The 17806-nt window shown below is 42.0% G+C and overlaps 1 protein-coding gene across 1 annotated transcript in view; it reads right to left on the bottom strand.

The window, feature by feature from the left end:
- DHX36 (DEAH-box helicase 36) overlaps window positions 1-17806 on the bottom strand; it is a 357256-nt gene that overhangs the window by 282126 nt on the left and 57324 nt on the right. Inside the window, exon 5 of the mRNA XM_085634820.1 lies at window positions 8833-9003. Within this exon, the coding sequence (XP_085490946.1) occupies window positions 8833-9003 (171 nt within the window). The remainder of the gene's footprint in view (window positions 1-8832; window positions 9004-17806) is intronic.

Below are 17806 nucleotides of genomic sequence, written 5' to 3'. Positions count from 1 at the left end.
TGCCACATTAAAAACCTGAGACTAACACCATCCACAATAGACAGGATACACAAGCAGATTTCCAAAGTAATGATCTTGTTTTTTTAAAATACTAGACTTCAAACAGACCTTGTCATTTTTTGGTCACAGAGAGACAATCAAACGTTGTTTGAAGCGAATATGTCATGCTAAAAGTGCTGTTCATATAGCAATGTACACAATTTAATACAAGTCAAAAAGTACTAAATTATGCATCAAAAATTACAAGAGTGCACATTTATAAAAAAAGATAGTGAAGGCATACCAAATAAAAAGAAACAACCCAGAGAAGACTGATGTAAAAAAATCACAGAGAAAAATGAAAATAACTTTCTTCTCGAGCAGAAAAACGTTGTTAAGCTTGACAACAATGTTCTATTGAAAGCAGCATATGAGAGTAAAATTGCACTGCACCGTAACCAAACCCAGGTTTTGTAAAGCAGCCAAAGCTTCTTTGCTTCTATGGAAGGGACTTTTGAAAGAAATCATGAACTCAGATAATTTCTTAAATATTCTTAGTCTCAGTACAAGGGCCTTTTGGGCAACTGTGTTAGCTCAATATAGTGCTATAAAGGTAGCAAAAATGAAATAGAAACCTCTAAACCGGCTTATATGCTTAATTAACTGATCTATTCAGATTCTGCATTACCTAATTAGCATGCCAAAATTCATTTCATGTTATAACATTATTTACATAGAACCACTGTCAGTCCGTTAGAATTTCTATACAAAGAATAATTTTTATTATTTCATTCTTCTTTTTTTCTGTATAATATGTTTTATAATTTACACTTAACTTAGAACAGACAAACATTTTTTTTGGTTTCACAATTATAATTTTAGTGCAGACATGTTACATAATTAATATAAGAAATACATCCTAGACATCCGAGATATAAAAACCATTTACTAGTCATTCATACTTGCATTCATACAAAAAGGGATAGAGAGAAAAAAGTTTTTTTTCCCTAAAAGAAAATTGGAAAAAAGGAAAAAGTATAGGGCCCTTGGATTGGTCAGATTTCTCAGATTGACAAGAGGAAGGTGTCAATTTTCAATATCACTGTATTGGAAGTAATACAAAAAACTATTATGTTCCAATATATACGTAAATGTATCGGAGGTCAGGCCCCAAATAATGCTAGAACTTCTGTCACAATAGACGGCAATTTTTTATATTATAATAAGCCAGCAGAGTATATAAACTGCAGATTGGCTAAAACACTACGGAAACTGACGGGACTACGATAAACTGAATTTGTTACCCATTTGGACTATTGAGTTCATACCTGTTCATGTCGGGGTATTGCCGAGAAGTATCAGTGCCGAGCAGCCGAAGAGTTGGAAAACGGATCTGACGTGCCTTAAACGTGAACGTTTTCTCGCGAGACTACGATCCAGTGTATTGTGATTAGGGTGCATCTTCGTATTTTTGGACGCCATTTTGGAAAGGAGTTTAGCCATTCTAAGTCCTATAACGAATAAACTGAGAATGTGTATCACAAAACATTCCGGCTGATTTGAAATGTAAGTATAGCGTTACTATTATGGTGTGTAGATTTGGTCCTTCAACAGTGTCCAAACATGGAATACCTATAAGCAAAACCAGGCGCCATATTTGAATGGTGAAGGGATATCTAGTTATTGTCATTTAGGATCAGAAACCCATATAGCAATAAGATGAAAATCTTTTCACTGGTTTTTGCTTTAATTCTATAGGGAACTTTAAGAGTCAGCCATATAGGTGGGTCAGCCTATGTGTTTTATTTGTTTCTTAAATGATTGCAGCATGGATAGTATGAGTATGTGGGTCATAGTCCAGGTAGATGTCATCATGTAATAATCCATGTTATCTCCTCATTAAGGCCCAGCGAACTGTATCGCAGTGAAAAATCCAGAAGGTCTCTCTGTTTTTCCGCACCGTATTCATTTCTTGTCCTTGTCTCGAAATTACTTTTTCAAGGATCAACCATTTGAGCTCATGTTCACCATGGTTGTGATCAAGGAAATGTTTAACCATGGGTGCGTGATCCTTCCGAGTTCTGATGGCCGATTTATGCTCTGAGAGTCTAATACGGAATTCACGGCCAGTTTCGCCTATATAACCCAGGCCGCACAGGCAGAGGATGAGATAAATTACGTTGTTACTTCTGCAATTTGTATGGCTTTTCAACCTACCACCTCTTGTACCATATGTCCATGTTTCCGTTGTGATTGCTGTTGGGCATGCATGGCATGTGCCACATCTATGATTGCCTAGGATCTGAGGTAGTCCATCAATGGTGCTTTGTACAGCTGGAATACTAGTATGTCTCATTCTACTGTGGAATAGTTTGTCTCGTAAGTTGGCATTTCTTCTGAAAGCAACTATAGGTTTTGCAAGAAATTTGCTGCTTTCATTGGTATTGAGAATTTTCCAATTTAATACTTGCTGGACTTTCCGATTATAGTTTGTGAGATTAACCACACATACTAGTCGTTCCATGGGCTTTATTTCTTGGCCTGAAATAAGGCTGTCACGGTTGTAGTACTTTGCTCTTCTCATAGACTGCTTAATGAGGCGTTTGGGATAGCCTCTAAGTAGGAGTCTTTTTTTTAGTTCTTCGGCATGTGTATTGTAATCGTGTATATTGGTGCAGTTGTGTCTGATTCTTAGAAACTTCCCAAAAGGGATGGAGTCCTTTTGACAGGAAGGGCGGAAACTGGCATGTTGCAAAATAGTATTTTTTGCAGTGGGCTTACGATAGAGGCTGACTTCAATGCTTCCATTGCCACTTTTTATCCAAATATCCAAGAATTCCACCTTTTCTGGTGCGTATTGTGCAGTGAATTTTAGGTTATATTCACTGTGATTGAGCCATGCAATGAACTGTTTAAGGTCATCTACAGTTCCTGTCCAGACAAAAAAGATGTCGTCTATGAATCTGTGCCAGGTGTTGATATTTTCATAAAAGGGAGCCATTTCGTTATAGATATGTTTTAACTCAAACTCCCCCATGTACGTATTGGCTACACTCGGTGCACATGAAGCACCCATACTGGTACCTTGTACTTGTTTATACAGTTTGTCTTTGAATTCAAAAGAGTTGTGATGGAGTACTATGTCTAAACATTCCAAGATAAAAGTATTAGGTCACTCACCCTGTGCTCTTGTGAGGAGGGTTGCCACAGCCTCTAGAGCTCGATCCTGGGGTATATTAGTATAGAGAGACTCTATATCTAGGGTGACCAAAAGTTGGCTCTCTTTATTGAAGGGCATGTGTTCCACAGTTGAGATCATATGGCCAGTGTCCTTGATGTATGACCGATATAATTTGGTGAGAGGACACAGAAATGAATCTACATACTGTGAGAGCGGTTCTGTGTACGAGTTGATAGACGAAATGATAGGACGCAGCGGAGGGTCCAGTATGTCTTTGTGGGTTTTTGGAACACCATATAAAGTTGGAATGACCGCATTATTTTTGTTTAGAAAAGCCAGTTCTTTTTGGCAGATGTAACCATCTATAAAAGCTTTTGATGTACTGGCTTCTATTCTGGTCTGCAGTTCTTTTAAAACAGATCTGCGGGCTGGTTGATAGTGCTCTGGTATTTTGAGCATGTTTTCCACTTTCTGTGAGTAGGAGACACTGTCCATGATAACAATTTCTCCTGCTTTGTCACTTGGTTTGATTATGATGGAATTATTTTTGCCTAGATCTTTGAGAGCTGTAGTTTCCAGCTTAGTAAGGTTGGGTATGGGTTTGCGAACGTATTTGGTGATTCTTTCTAGTTCTTTAATTACTGTTTTTTCAAATAAGGCAACTTCAGGTCCCACCATCTCCAAGGTGGGTGTGAAACTAGATGGTGGTTTGCATCCTGAATAGTTTTCTTCCTCTTCCATTGGGACTAGATCCGACATATATTTTTGTAAGCGGATTTTCCTAAAGAAGGAGAATAGATCTTTGTCCAAGGTAAAGATGTCAGGAGGGGTACTAGGGACAAAAGAGAGGCCCTTGCTAAGGAGCGTGCTTTCCGCAGCTGTCAGTTGGTGTCTAGAGAGATTGAAGATGGGTATGCTTTCTCTCTCTGCAGGATTGTCTGTTAAGACTTCCAATATTGTTGGTTTCTCGTTCGCATGTATGGCTGTGGATGTGCTTGCTCTATCTGATGGTAATTGTTCCTGCCTCGTCTTTGGAATCTCGCTCGTCCCCTGCCCCTGCTTTGTTCTAAAAAAGAGGAATGGCCAAACTGTTGATGGTTATGTGTAGATCCCCTACGATTTCTAGGATTGTACTCATACTCTTCATTGAGATATGGACTTTCATGGTCCGAATCTGATGAATTGGTGTCAGAAAAAGTCACTATTTTCTGTCTCTTATGAGGGTACATATTCATCTGTCCTGCTTCCGATTCTTCTTGTTGAAAGAAGTTACTCTGTAGGTAGGGACAGATTTTTTCTTGGGAGAACCACCTTATATCTTTTTTAGTTTTTCTGTTTTTTTCTTTATAAGGTAGTCTTCAAAGTCCTGAAGCTCTTGGTTCATATTCATAAGCTTGTTTTTTCCTTCTTCTACACTGGTGTTGGTTTTAAGTTTCTCTTCGAGTTCCATGATTTCTTGGTTAAGGACTAGTATCATTTCCTTGACCGTTTCAATAATCAGTATCATCCAGTCCCTGGAGCAGCGGTTCGCGATGTGCGACCACCGCTCCAGGAACTGGCGTACTTGTACAAAGAGTGCATGGATGTTTCTGACTCTAAGACCTGAGGGTATAACTCCTGCTTTCAAGTATTCTAACATGTAGTGGGCATGAGACTCCATTCTTTTGGCTTTTTTCTTTAGGTTGGTGAGTTTATTCCATTCGCTACTGTCTTTTGCAAAACTGCCAGTGTTTTCAGTTGTCCCTGCCAGTTGTCCCACTAATGCTGCAAAATCAGCATCTGTAAAACCAAATGTTTTGAAGCCTTCCATGATGTTTCGAAGTATGGAGTTAGCACAAAGTGGTGTAGAATAGCCCAAGGCACTATTTGATAAAAATCAGGACACTTAAGGTTGTGGAGTAAATATAGCCCTATAATGGTGAGACCTGAGGGTATCAGGGTTCGCCTATATAACCCGTTCACCTATATAACCCGTGCGGCCTGGGTTATATAGGCGAAACTGGCCGTGAATTCCGTATTAGACTCTCAGAGCATAAATCGGCCATCAGAACTCGGAAGGATCACGCACCCATGGTTAAACATATCCTTGATCACAACCATGGTGAACATGACCTCAAATGGTTGATCCTTGAAAAAGTAATTTCGAGACAAGGACAAGAAATGAATAAGGTGCGGAAAAACAGAGAGACCTTCTGGATTTTTCACTGCGATACAGTTCGCAGGGGCCTTAATGAGGAGATAACGTGGATTATTACATGATGACATCTACCTGGACTATGGTCCACATACTCATACTATCCATGCTGCAATCATTTAAGAAATAAAACACATAGGCTGACCCACCTATATGGCTGACTCTTAAAGTTCCCTATAGAATTAAAGCAAAAACCAGTGAAAAGATTTTCCTCTTATTGCTATATGGGTTTCTGATCCTAAATGACAATAACTAGATATCCCTTCACCATTCAAATATGGCGCCTGGTTTTGCTTATAGGTATTCCATGTTTGGACACTGTTGAAGGACCAAATCTACACACCATAATAGTAACGCTATACTTAAATTTCAAATCAGCCAGAATGTTTTGTAATACACGTTCTCAGTTTATTCATTATAGGACTTAGAATGGCTAAACTCCTTTCAAAAATGGCGTCCAAAAATACGAAGATGCACCGTAATCACAATACACTGGATCGTAGTCTCGCGAGAAAACGTTCACGTTTAAAGCACGTCAGATCCGTTTTCCAACTCTTCGGCTGCTCGGCACTGATACTTCTCGGCAATACCCCGACATTAACAGGTATGAACTCAATAGTCCAAATGGGTAACAAATTCAGTTTATTGTAGTCCCGTCAGTTTCCGTAGTGTAGTTTATATACTCTGCTGGCTTATTATAATCTAAAAAATTGCCGTCTATTTGTGACAGAAGTTCTAGCATTATTTGGGGCCTGACCTCCGATACATTTACGTATATATTGGAACATAATAGTTTTTTGATATAACCTATATTAGAGATATTATGTGTCTCGTAATATCAATAGTATGCACAAAGTACAAAAGATTTAGGAATGCTTCACAGTTCCGGGCAACTCCCACCACGGGATAGCATGCCATTAAAATCCTCATTTATATCGGTTGATCTCTCGAACTACTATGTACTTACACAGTATGTGTACCATCTTAGGGACAGGCACACCGCCATGACATGTACTTCTTCTTTCCCCACAGACAAGTCGGGATTGGATATACGTACTCAAAATTAATAAACAGAAATTATTTCTAAAAAAACACAGAGAGACTCGGAATCGGACTCTTGCCTGGCTCTACTCTCATGATTTTTTCATGTTTTGAAAAGGTAACCAAAATCGTTGTATTAATATTTCCCCACTCCCTTATACTTAACTTCATAGACTAACATGATATGGATTAGCTTTATAAATAAGTCTTCTTTTTTCCCCTTAGCATTACCGCAGCCGATATCATAAAATATTTGGAGATACATAAACAAATTTCTCAGTGTGAACGTACCTTCCAATTTTAGCAGTTTGAGGTACTTTGACTCTCACATTTGTTATAGCCATTATAACCCCACAAGGATTAGTCCGAATAACTAAAACACTTTCTGTTTCAGAAATTGTTATCGCTGTACTACACAGCACAGATGAACCTCACAGCGGGTCATATGCCCCTTGCTCTATCACTCATAAGGTAGCTGCCTCAAGCATTACCACCTATGTGCTGCATGTTTATATCTGGCACTATATATCTAGGGTCTTTTTATGCCACCTCTCTTTTTCCAATCTCTACCCTTATAACATCAATGGGCTTCACAGGAGTCGGACTTTGTTTCACATCTCACTCTTCGGTGAATGATCCACACGGCTCTGTCTTACACACGTCTATGATGCACGATTAGCACTCAACTAGTATAATAATTATGAAACATGGAAGTAATCTCCTTTTGAAATCAATTGCATTCCCTCTCACTTGCCAATGCCATTTCCCTTTGTCTTTTTTGCAGACACCCAGACATCTTTTTTATATATATCTCATCTTGTAATATTATGCAGTTGGTCCTGAAGAAGGTGGTCTCCCACTGAACCGCGCGTTGACCGCGACATTACTTCCAATACAGTGATATTGAAAATTGACATCTTTCATCTTGTCAATCTGAGAAATCTGACCTATCCAAGGGTCCTATACTTTTTCCTTTTTTCCAATTTTCTTTTAGGGAAAAAAAACTTTTTTCTCTCTATCCCTTTTTGTATGAATGCAAGAATGAAAGACTAGTAAATGGTTATTATATCTCGGATGTCTAGGATGTATTTCTTATATTAATTATTGGTAGGTAAAGCTTTATTCGATAAAAAATATCATATAAGCACAACATACAATACAAGTTAAAAAGGATCAAGTAAAACATTGACGAATAAAAAGAATTGATCATAAATGTATCTAAAAATGGACTATGTCTCAGAATAAGGCACTATATACAAAGAGACACAAATGTCATTGTAAAAGGATTGGTAGAAAAGGATAAAAACCGGACCTCAACAACATTTCAATGTGCAAAAGTGGCAAGTTTTATTTTCCTCAACAGCCAAGCGCAACCCAGATACTTGGCCAATCCACATACTACAATAAGAGACGAGGTATCTGTTTTTAAGATGCAACACAGTTACATAGTCTCTGGAGCCCAGAATTCTGCAAATTGGTCTCAGCCACTTAGATCTCGCTCTTCTGTAAGTGTAGCAGGCAAAAAGGAAATGGGGGAATAGTCTCCTTCGGAGATGCACAACTTGGGCAACCAGATGATATGCTTATCTGACCCTTCCAACTAGCCGTGACGGAGTTGAGAGGTAAGGTTCCTAATCTGAATCTCACATACAATGATCTATCCAGTGGAATTTGAATAATATATTAATTATGTAACATGTCTGCACTAAAATTATAATTGTAAAACCAAAAAAAATGTTTTTGTCTGTTCTAAGTTAAGTGTAAATTATAAAACACATTATACAGAAAAAAAGAAGAAAGAAATTATAAAAATTATTCTTTGTATAAAAATTCTAACGGACTGACAGTGGTTCTATGTAAATAATGTTATAACATGAAATGAATTTTGGCATGCTAATTGGGTAATGCAGAATCTGAATAGATCAGTTAATTAAGCATATAGGCCGGTTTAGAGGTTTCTATTTCATTTTTTCATGTGCCTTCTCCCTCCTCTAGGGCCTTAATTTACATAGGGAGATCCTTTGTTTGTATCTATAAAGGTAGCAAAACCCAGCATAGCTACTCTATGTTTGCTACACAGAAGTGTGCCACCCGTGGTTCCCAAACGTTAATATATGGAGTAGCACCGAATATGAAGTGGGAAATTGTATTTGTAGGTTTGTTTAAAGTACCTTTGAAAATAAAGTTAAATTAATCTCAATCAATGCGTAAAAACCATATCCTCCATATTTTCCTTTTTGTTTGCAGAAAAAAAAGCACACAATCCAGACACTGATGAGTCAAGGTTTCCAGACTGTGGTCAAGAAACAGTGCACACCAAAATAAAATATCTACTCTTTAATTAAAGTTAATCAAGCTACATACTATTAGATCCTTCAAATCACTTAGTCACTGGGATACGGAAAAGTGAAAAAACATAATTTTTAATAAAACTTACTGAGATGGCACTGATGCGCCTTGGTTGTGTACATACTACACGGCATGCTGATCCATTTCCCCTCTCAATATATTCATCCAGAATAAACTGTGTTACTTGTGTAGTCTTGCCACAGCCTGTTTCTCCACTTATTACAGTTACTTGGTTATTGTTGATCACAGTGGTGATTTCCTGTAGGCAAAGAAAGCATAAGTTTACTCAAACAACTACCTGCCAATACTATAGCAGGGGTTGCTCTCAACGGTGAAGATTAGTAAAGACGAAAGCAGTTAGAAGTAAAAACGGTCACTGAAAAAACTGCAAAATTATGTTCTTAATCATTTACAAAACACAATGATTCACTAAGGGCAGTAACAGTTTAGAGAAAGCCACAAACTGAGCAATATGTTCAAGTTCTAAAATAAACATCGAAATCGACATAGTCCATGGCTGTGGTGATCTAATTCTGAGGGCTCTTGTTGACAGTTTTGTAGAGTTTTGCCATGACTCAAAAACATGCCCTTCCTGTTTCAATAGAGCGGATTGTTATCTTTTTGGGAATGTTACATCCAGTGCAGAACGATCTTTTGGTATATTTATATTAATTAGACATCATTAACCTCTCCAAAAAAGGTGCAGCAACGCAGACAGAAATTTGCAGTCGTGACACCTGGATGCAGGTAATGTGTGACACATGGAACTTTGATTAGGGAGACAAAATACAACTTTCAAATCATATCAGTAGTATACACATATAGATTGTTTACATTTACAGTAGTGAAGGCAGAATTTTCACATGGCATGGCTATAATCAAGATACGAGTAAATGGCCAGGATGTCGAGCATAAGCAGATAGGTGCTAAGGTCGTGTAAGGTCGTGTATTGAGTTCTGCACTCTGTGCTCTGTTGCTTACCAATCAGGTTTGCTCGATGTAGGTACAGAGAGGAACATTAACTGATAGCCATTGGTCATGGCACTAGCTGAAGCAGTAGAACATCTATGCAAGATGTGCAATTTGCATGTACCAATTATAACTGTGTCCTTAGATGGATTGGAAGACTAACATGAGTTAACAGCAGGACTTATACAACACAGGATCATTAGCACTGGATTGACCAAATAATTAAATGGCATGTTATACTATTATGAGAAATTAAAACATGTTATTCAAACAGCTTAGAGGAAGGATTACAATGGGAAAATAGATCATATAGGAAAATAAATCATATTGAGCAGAGAATAAAAGGTAAGATGAAGTGGTCAGAAATGAATTCCTGCACAGTTAATCTGTGCAGTCAGTGAATCCTGGACTTTTTATTTCAAATATGGAAGCACTACTGTCCTGCATGACAACATTGAAAGCACCACTATTGTAGAGGGTAGTATAACGGCCAAGAAAGACCATACAAGACATCACAAACCCATATGGCTGCCACTGCCGTACATGAACAAATTCACAAAATTGTTTAGATCATAGAGTTTCATAAGGTATCTGGACAGATAAGAGGGAAGAGTTGATGGTACAGAAGGCTGTTTCCTGGTGTAGCCTTGGTCCTGTCTCCACTCTCTTGTCTACTACTTTTCCTGACCTCTAAAGATGACCGGCACTTCCACTTAATCCATCCACTTTCTGGGTGCAACATTCACGTATAGCCATGTTAGTCACAAATATGACTCTTGAGGAAATTCGGCATTTTACATTTTAGTTTCTAAAAGAAAGAATGGTGTTCAAGGCTATGTATAATGTCTCCATTGTTCTTTGCTGCATCAAAAAGAAAGTGAACCTATCCGTTTTTTTTCTTTTTTTTAAACAGCTTTATTTTGTACCAGTAGAAAAACACTCTATGGCAAGTAACTTGTGAGCAGCTGACAAGTCGAATGTGCACAGAAACATTATTGCGATAAATCGCAGAGGATCAAAGAACAAGAAAGCATTACATTTCCACTTCTATTTGTGAAGAGCTGCAAAATTCCTTTGGAACTATGATGAAAAAACAAATTTAGTTTTTGAAGTCCCATAATTAAAGAGGCTTCACTTAATTTAGTGTGTTAACCAGGTAGTAGTATTCTCAGTCTCCAGCAGTATAAAACACGTCACAATAAGTATATTGTTCTGAGTCTCTTTTTACCAGGGATTAAATGAAGATAAAAAAAAAGTCAATATAATCTTAAGAATATGCACAGATGTATGCATTACCATAAACTAGCAATATGCTTGCCTTGAGTAATGCAGGTCCATATTTGAACTTTTGCAGTAAGATGGTAGGCTCTAACATTATCTGTTGCAAGTGATCTCATCACACAGTGATGGATACATGAAGAAGTCTACTATGACATATATTAATGGAAGTCGAATTAAGTTTACAAAATGTAGGAAAGTGTCGCTTTTTGACATGGTCACCCCCACTTTTTGCCTGGGATTTGATTCCATTTTGACTGAAGTGCACTAGGTTCCTGCTAACCAGGTCCCCAGTGCCAGTGCTCCTTCCCTAAAACAGGGTAACTGTTCAATTGTTCCTTAATTGGCAAAACCTTTAGCACCCCTGTAAGTGGTTAATGGTACCACTGGTACCTAGGGCATGGGTCCCCAATGGATGCAGCATGTACTGTGCCACCCTAAGGGAACCACCACCAAATTCATGCAGACTGCCATTGCAGGTTACGTGAAATGGTGCAGCCAAGTGTAAAAACACAACATGGCACACACCCTGTGTGCCACGCTCACAGGCAATGCGTGCAATATACGCAAGTCACTCCTACAACAGGCCTTCTAGCCCTAAGGCGGGGTGCATTATATTACATGTGAGGACATATCTTTATGACCAGATATGCCCTGTGCTGACTAGTTCAATTGCTAGATAGTACAAGTAAACAGGGAAGCCATCTCATGTATATGTACTGGGCACTGGTCATTAAGAGTTCCCCAGCTCCATGATGGCTTCACTGAAACCTATGATGTTTGGTATCAAACACCCTGTCTTAATAAATACATATTGATGCCAGTAGTGGCATTATTAAGACATGCACCCAGAGGACACATTAGAGGTGCCCCCTGAAAACCTACCACCAGTCTTAGTGTGCTGGCTGACTGGTATTGTCCAGCCTGCCACCACAGACAAGTTTCTGACTACCTCGAGGTGAGAACCCACGCTCTCAAAGGTCAGAAAGAATGCCTGCTCTGGCAGGAGGTGTTTACACTTTCTCCAGTCGGATGGCTAGAGAATTCGCATACCAAGCCCAGAGGCTTCAAAGCCTTTGCCACCTTTGATATGTGATCCTGGCTTCTCCCAGACCTCGGAAATGCCATCCCCTGCCCCGAGTCCCATTTGGCCCCAGGACAGGTGAGAAATTAGCCATGCAAGGAGGCTTGGAGCACTACCAGGAAAGTCACACCCCTAAAGGGGGGGCTTCCTGATGTGCTCCCGAAAGTAGGGTTCAACCATCTTGTTTTTGGTGGAATTAGGAACTCTGGGATAGGGTTATGCCTACACTTCATAAGACGTGGTCATACAGGGGGCATAGTGACCTCAAGTGTAGTAAGCTGGCTCTCTATATAGAGCATCAAAACGAGGTACACTGCGCAGAGTCCAGGCAACCCTTATTGTTTTTAGATGCACAAGTCACAAACCCAAATGCTCTCTTTCGCGCTAGTGTAGGCGAGCAGTTTAGGATTTTTAGAGGGTGGTGATACGTATTTGTCGCACTCACAGAGGCAATAAATGACATACAAGAATAAGTCCGATAGACAAACTTAGAAACATAACACATATGTTTATATAAATTTAAACACCAAGAACTTCGGGATCAACCAAGTACTTTTGAGATTTTGATTTTTACAGGCAAGTAAATTGTTCACTTAAATGCGCCTTTACACTGAGAATGAGAAAAAAGCATTTAATTCATACTGTTACTTGCAATAGGTTTCCGGGAGTCCCCTTAAGGATATAAGGTGGTAGAGGGTCAAGGTCCAACGAACCACAAGCAGTTATTCTTTACCTGCCCTGGAGCGTCCGGGTGCTGAGAGGCTGGATGCCTTGTGTTAGAAATGGGGGTCTCTAGTTGGCAATGGCTGGCCACTGTCCAAGTAGGGATCCTTCTTCCTAAGTCAGAGTAAAAAGACTACACCCTTTGATAACCCCTGCTCAACCCTGTGGTAACGTAGCACAAGCAGCTAGGCTTATCTCGGAGGCAGTGTGTGAAGCATTTATGACCATACCCAGTAACACAGTGAAGAACACTACAAAGGGACACCACACAAGTAGTTATAAGAAATAAGTATCTTTATATATAGACTTAACACAAGACCAATAACAGTAAAAATCCACAATACTAGAAAATTGGGTTACTTAAAAAAGGCTGCAAAAATAGTTCAAGGTGCACAAAGAGGTGTTCAGTTCAAGGCAGTGGTCTCTGCGACCCTTTTACTCACAAGGTACCTGGATTCTGTAGTAAAGCAACAAAAATGTCGCTAAGGAGTTGTAGCGATGATTTTCCTCACGCTAACCAGCGATGCGTTGAATCCTTACCGCAAGGGAGGATGATGCGCTGGTTTGTGGGCAGGATAAAGTGACAAACTTCTGCACGCTAAGCCGGCGATGCGATAAAATCCTTGCCGCAAAGGGATGATGATGCGCCGAGCCTGTTGCGTGTGCGATCTTGTTGCGATAAAAGAATTTGGCGCTCCGCGAGGGAGCAACGATCCTGGTGCGCTGCGACGAAAATGGTGAACGCTCGGCGTCCGCGCTGTGATGTCGTGAAGCGATGAACTCGATGCGATGATTTTTGGTTAGCGAGCGTTTTGAGGCCCGCTAACAGGCAATGCGATAATCTTCGGGTTAGCGAGCGTTTTCAGGCCCGCAGACAGGTGATGCGATGAACTTGGGTTAGCAAGCGTTTTGGGGCCCGCTGACATGCAATGCGATAATCTTCGGGTTAGCGAGCGTTTTCAGGCCCACAGACAGGTGATGCGATGATCTCCGGCAGCGAGCACTCGGCGGCAGCAGAGCATGATTTTCCTCACGCTTTTTAGCTGCGGCGGCTCGCTAACGGGCGTTAGCGACGATTTTCAGCACTCTCTTCTCCACAGTAGAACTAGAGGCCCTGGAACTCACAGGAGCCTCACCTGCAGATAGAAATCCTAGCTGGGAGGAAACAGGAGGCTGGTGGTGGAGTCTGATGTGCCTGAGACTCCAGCAGGAGGCTAGCTCTCTTCTAGCCCTTGGGTGATTGCTGTAGCAAAAATAGAAGTTCCTTCAAAGTCCTTTTCCTCTTCTTCCAAGTCCAGTAGTAACCCCTGCAGGCCAGTCCAAGAAACAGCACACAAGCACAAGGACAGTCCTCTCCTGCAGATTCCTTCAGTTACACGGACAGAGGTTCTTCTTGTTGTCCAGGAGCAATACAAATTGTAGGGGTTTGGGCACAGATATTTATACCCCAAAAGTCTGTTCTAAAGAGTCACAAGTCACTGAACCCAGCCAGAACCAGTTCTGCTCAGCCCTGGAGCACTTTGTTTACTAGGCTGCATCCTTCCTTTCAGAAAGAGGGGCTCTGCCATCAGACACACAGTGGGAGGTGGAGCCAGCATTCACCTTGCCAGGCACAGCCCTATTCGGGTCCAGGAGCTACCCCTCCCCATACTCCAATGCAGATCTCTCTATTCAACCCAGGTCTGACTCAGCCTGCCCTGTCCCTCCAAAACTAGACAGCCAATACACATAACAGCAGTGCACACTGGAAGGCTTAGGCAAGAAAATACCTACTTTCTAAAAGTGGTATTTTCAAACACAGAATATAAAAATAAACTTCACTAAAAGATGTATTTTAATATTCTGAGCTCAGGCATACTAAATTCATTTTTCTACCATGTTCTGTGGGTCAGTTAGGACTATAGAATGTAATGGCCAAACCTCCCATTCTGGCCTATCAAGAACAGGTAGCCTTACAGTAGTGAAAAACTAAATTGGGTGTAATTCACTACCAGGACATGCTACACACATCAGAGCATGTCCTACCTTACACATACAATGCACCCTACCATAGGGGTGGCTTACATGACGCCAAGGGAAGGTTCAGGGGCTAGGAAGTGGGTGCACTTCACAGCAAGATGGCAGTTCTGGACTGCACGCAGACACTGCAGTGGCAGGTCTGAGACACACTTTACAAGCTGCTTCTGTGTGTGGTGCAAACCAGCGCTGCAGGCCCACCAGCAGCATTTGGTTTATCAGCCCTGGGCACACACAGCCACGCTACTGGGGACTAACAGGTAAACCAAATAAGCCAATCATGGATATACCAATTCACATGTCAACTTTACACAGGGAGAATTTGCGCTGTGGCACTGAATGGCAGTGGCACAGCGTCCAGAGCATCTATAACCAGCAAAAACCGAGGAGACACAGCGAAAAATGGAAGGGAGACTCACGCCAATGGTGCCAGGTTTAACACCTTGGGAGCTTTGTGTGCCACACAAAAGGAGAAGGTGGGGGGGCACCTAGAAATGGGATGCAGAGAAGGACTTGGGGACAAGTCCAGGATCCCCCAATGGGGAGCTCTAGTCGGGAGGGTCCTGGAAGCAAGGGGAAACAGTCTGTTCTCTGGAATCCAGGCTGGGGCACTCGGGTGCCGATTGGTTAGGTCGGCTAGGCTTGCGAGTCATGTGTGCTAACCGTAGTCGACCTTGCCGGTTGAGGGGGGTAAAATAGGGCAGCTGGGCCACTCTTGAAGTGGGTCTCTGTTGTGCGGACGTCCCTCGATGGCTGCTCAGTCTTGGAGTAGTTGGATTCTGGATTGGACTCAAACAGGCTTTGTTTGCAGCAAGGGGTCTGGTACCATGGGAAATGGTGGTGTGCAGCTCTGGTTGGTCCAGGCATCTTCTTACTTGGTGGTGAGGCGGCTCTGACCTTTGGGAGCACGGCAACATCTTTCTGGATGGATGCTGGATCGGAGAGACCGGGAAGAGGCAGAGCCGTGTTCCAAGGAAGATTGCTGGCAAGTTGCTGTCAGTCCACCGGGGCTATTGGCAGGTGCACAGTCGCAGGACGAGGTGGCTTTTCGTGACTGTTGGGACAGGGGTAGGTAGGTAGGGGTTGGTGCCAAAAAGACAACAGCTGGTCCTCAGTCTTGCTTCATCGCTCTTCTTTGCCCTCTTCTTGTGTTCATCGAATCAGAGTTCCTGGTGTCAGGGGTGCTACCTAAATACTCAATTTAGGGGCGTTAAGGGGAATTTAAGGAAGAAGCCAATGGGCTACTTACCTTTGGGGTGCCTCCACCCCTTATATGACCACTTTCTGTAGGGAGTAGGCATAACCCTGACCCAGCTTTCTAATATCACAAAAGCGAAGATGGTGGCATTCTACTTTTCCTGTTCACTTCAGGTAGCCCACCTTAGGGGTGTACCTAGTCTGATAGATAACACGCCTTCCGACTAGCTAATGTACCCGCCTGTCCGGGTGAGAAAGGGACCGCATATCAAAAGCGGCAGCGGCATTTGAGGCTTCCTGCCTTGATAAGCTGAATACTAGCCATCCGGCTTAGAGGAGGTGACAAGTCCTCCAAACAGAGCATGCATTGTTTCTGACCTCAGAGAGCCCAGGCTCTCACCTTCAGGGGATCAGAAACGCGTCTGTGGTGGCAGGCTGGTCAAAACTAGTGAGACGGCACACTAGAGGTTGGTATCTTTTCAGGGGGCACCTCTAAGGTGTCCTCTGGGTGTATGTCTTAATAAAGCTACCACCGGCATGAGTGGATGTATTATGACAAGGTGTTTGATACCAAACACCGTAAGTTTCAGTGAAACCATCATGTACCTGGAGAACTCGTAATGACCAGTGCGCAGTACATATACCCAAGATGGCTTCCCTGTTCACTTGTACATCTAATAATTGACCTAGAGAGCACAGGGGCATATCTAATACTGGGGACCTGGTTAGCAGGAACCCAGTTCACTTCAGTCAAAGTTGCATCAAAAAGCAGGCAAAAAAAATGGAGTCGACAATGTCAAAAAGAGGCACTTTCCTACACCAAGGGCAAGTAGCCCATCAGCTACTACTCTTCACTCTCCTTAACACCCCTAAATTCAATATTATGGTGCCCCTGACACCAGAAACTCAGATTCCACTGACATAAGAAGAAGGACCAAGAACAGCCGAAGAAGTGAGAACTGCAGACTACTGGTGGACTTTGACACCAAACTCTGTCTGCCTGCTCTTGTCCAGACAATCATGACAACCAGATGGGTCCTGCAGCTGTGCATCCGCCAAAAGCCTTGTAGGGCCTCCAGTACTTTACCAAGGCTTCAGCATCTCCCCTGTAACCTGCAAGCACCAACTGTAACATCTGGTTCACTGTTGTGCTGACTGCTGGGTCCACCAACGCAGCAGCTGCCCTGGAGGAGGTTACAGTGCAGACACTAGGAGCAACCAGTGCCTCCCTGCTCAAATACCCAGGGTACCAACCCCTTACAGCAACCAAAACTTGTCCAATTCAGATTCGAACACCGGAACAACCGACCAGCCAACGAGGGACGTCAGCATCGTAAACGCCAGCAGCGAGGGAGGCCCAGCTTCCCCGTTTTGCCTCCTCTGCAGGTCTAACAGAGAACCGTGAGTGCCTTTTACGCATGGGCCCATCCAACCTAAACCCTTTGCACCCAGACAGGGTCCATGACAACAGACTGTACTCCCCTGCTCACAGGACCCTCAAGGACTGAGCCCCTCTTTGGGAGCCCCCTGACTTGCCCCTCCCAAGTCCCCCTCCGCAGCCTGTTTTTAGGTAGACCCCCTCATTACCTACAGTGTAGTGCACAAGGCTATCAACCCGTCCAGCACCTCTGCACCCAGACAGGGCAGGTAAACTCTAACTGCTGGTGGTACGTTGGATCTTGGTCATCTAGCACCTTAGGTCCTAAAGGAAACCCCAAAATATGCTTGCAAGTACCTGTATGCATTATATGTTTCTTTCTCCATAGAAAAACATTACTATGTAAAAGCACATTTG

This window comes from Triturus cristatus, chromosome 11 (assembly GCF_964204655.1).
Source record: "Triturus cristatus chromosome 11, aTriCri1.1, whole genome shotgun sequence".
Lineage (NCBI taxonomy): Eukaryota > Metazoa > Chordata > Amphibia > Caudata > Salamandridae > Triturus > Triturus cristatus.
The sequence above is the reverse complement of the archived record's forward strand: the minus strand, read 5'-3'. Positions and strand labels throughout refer to the sequence as shown.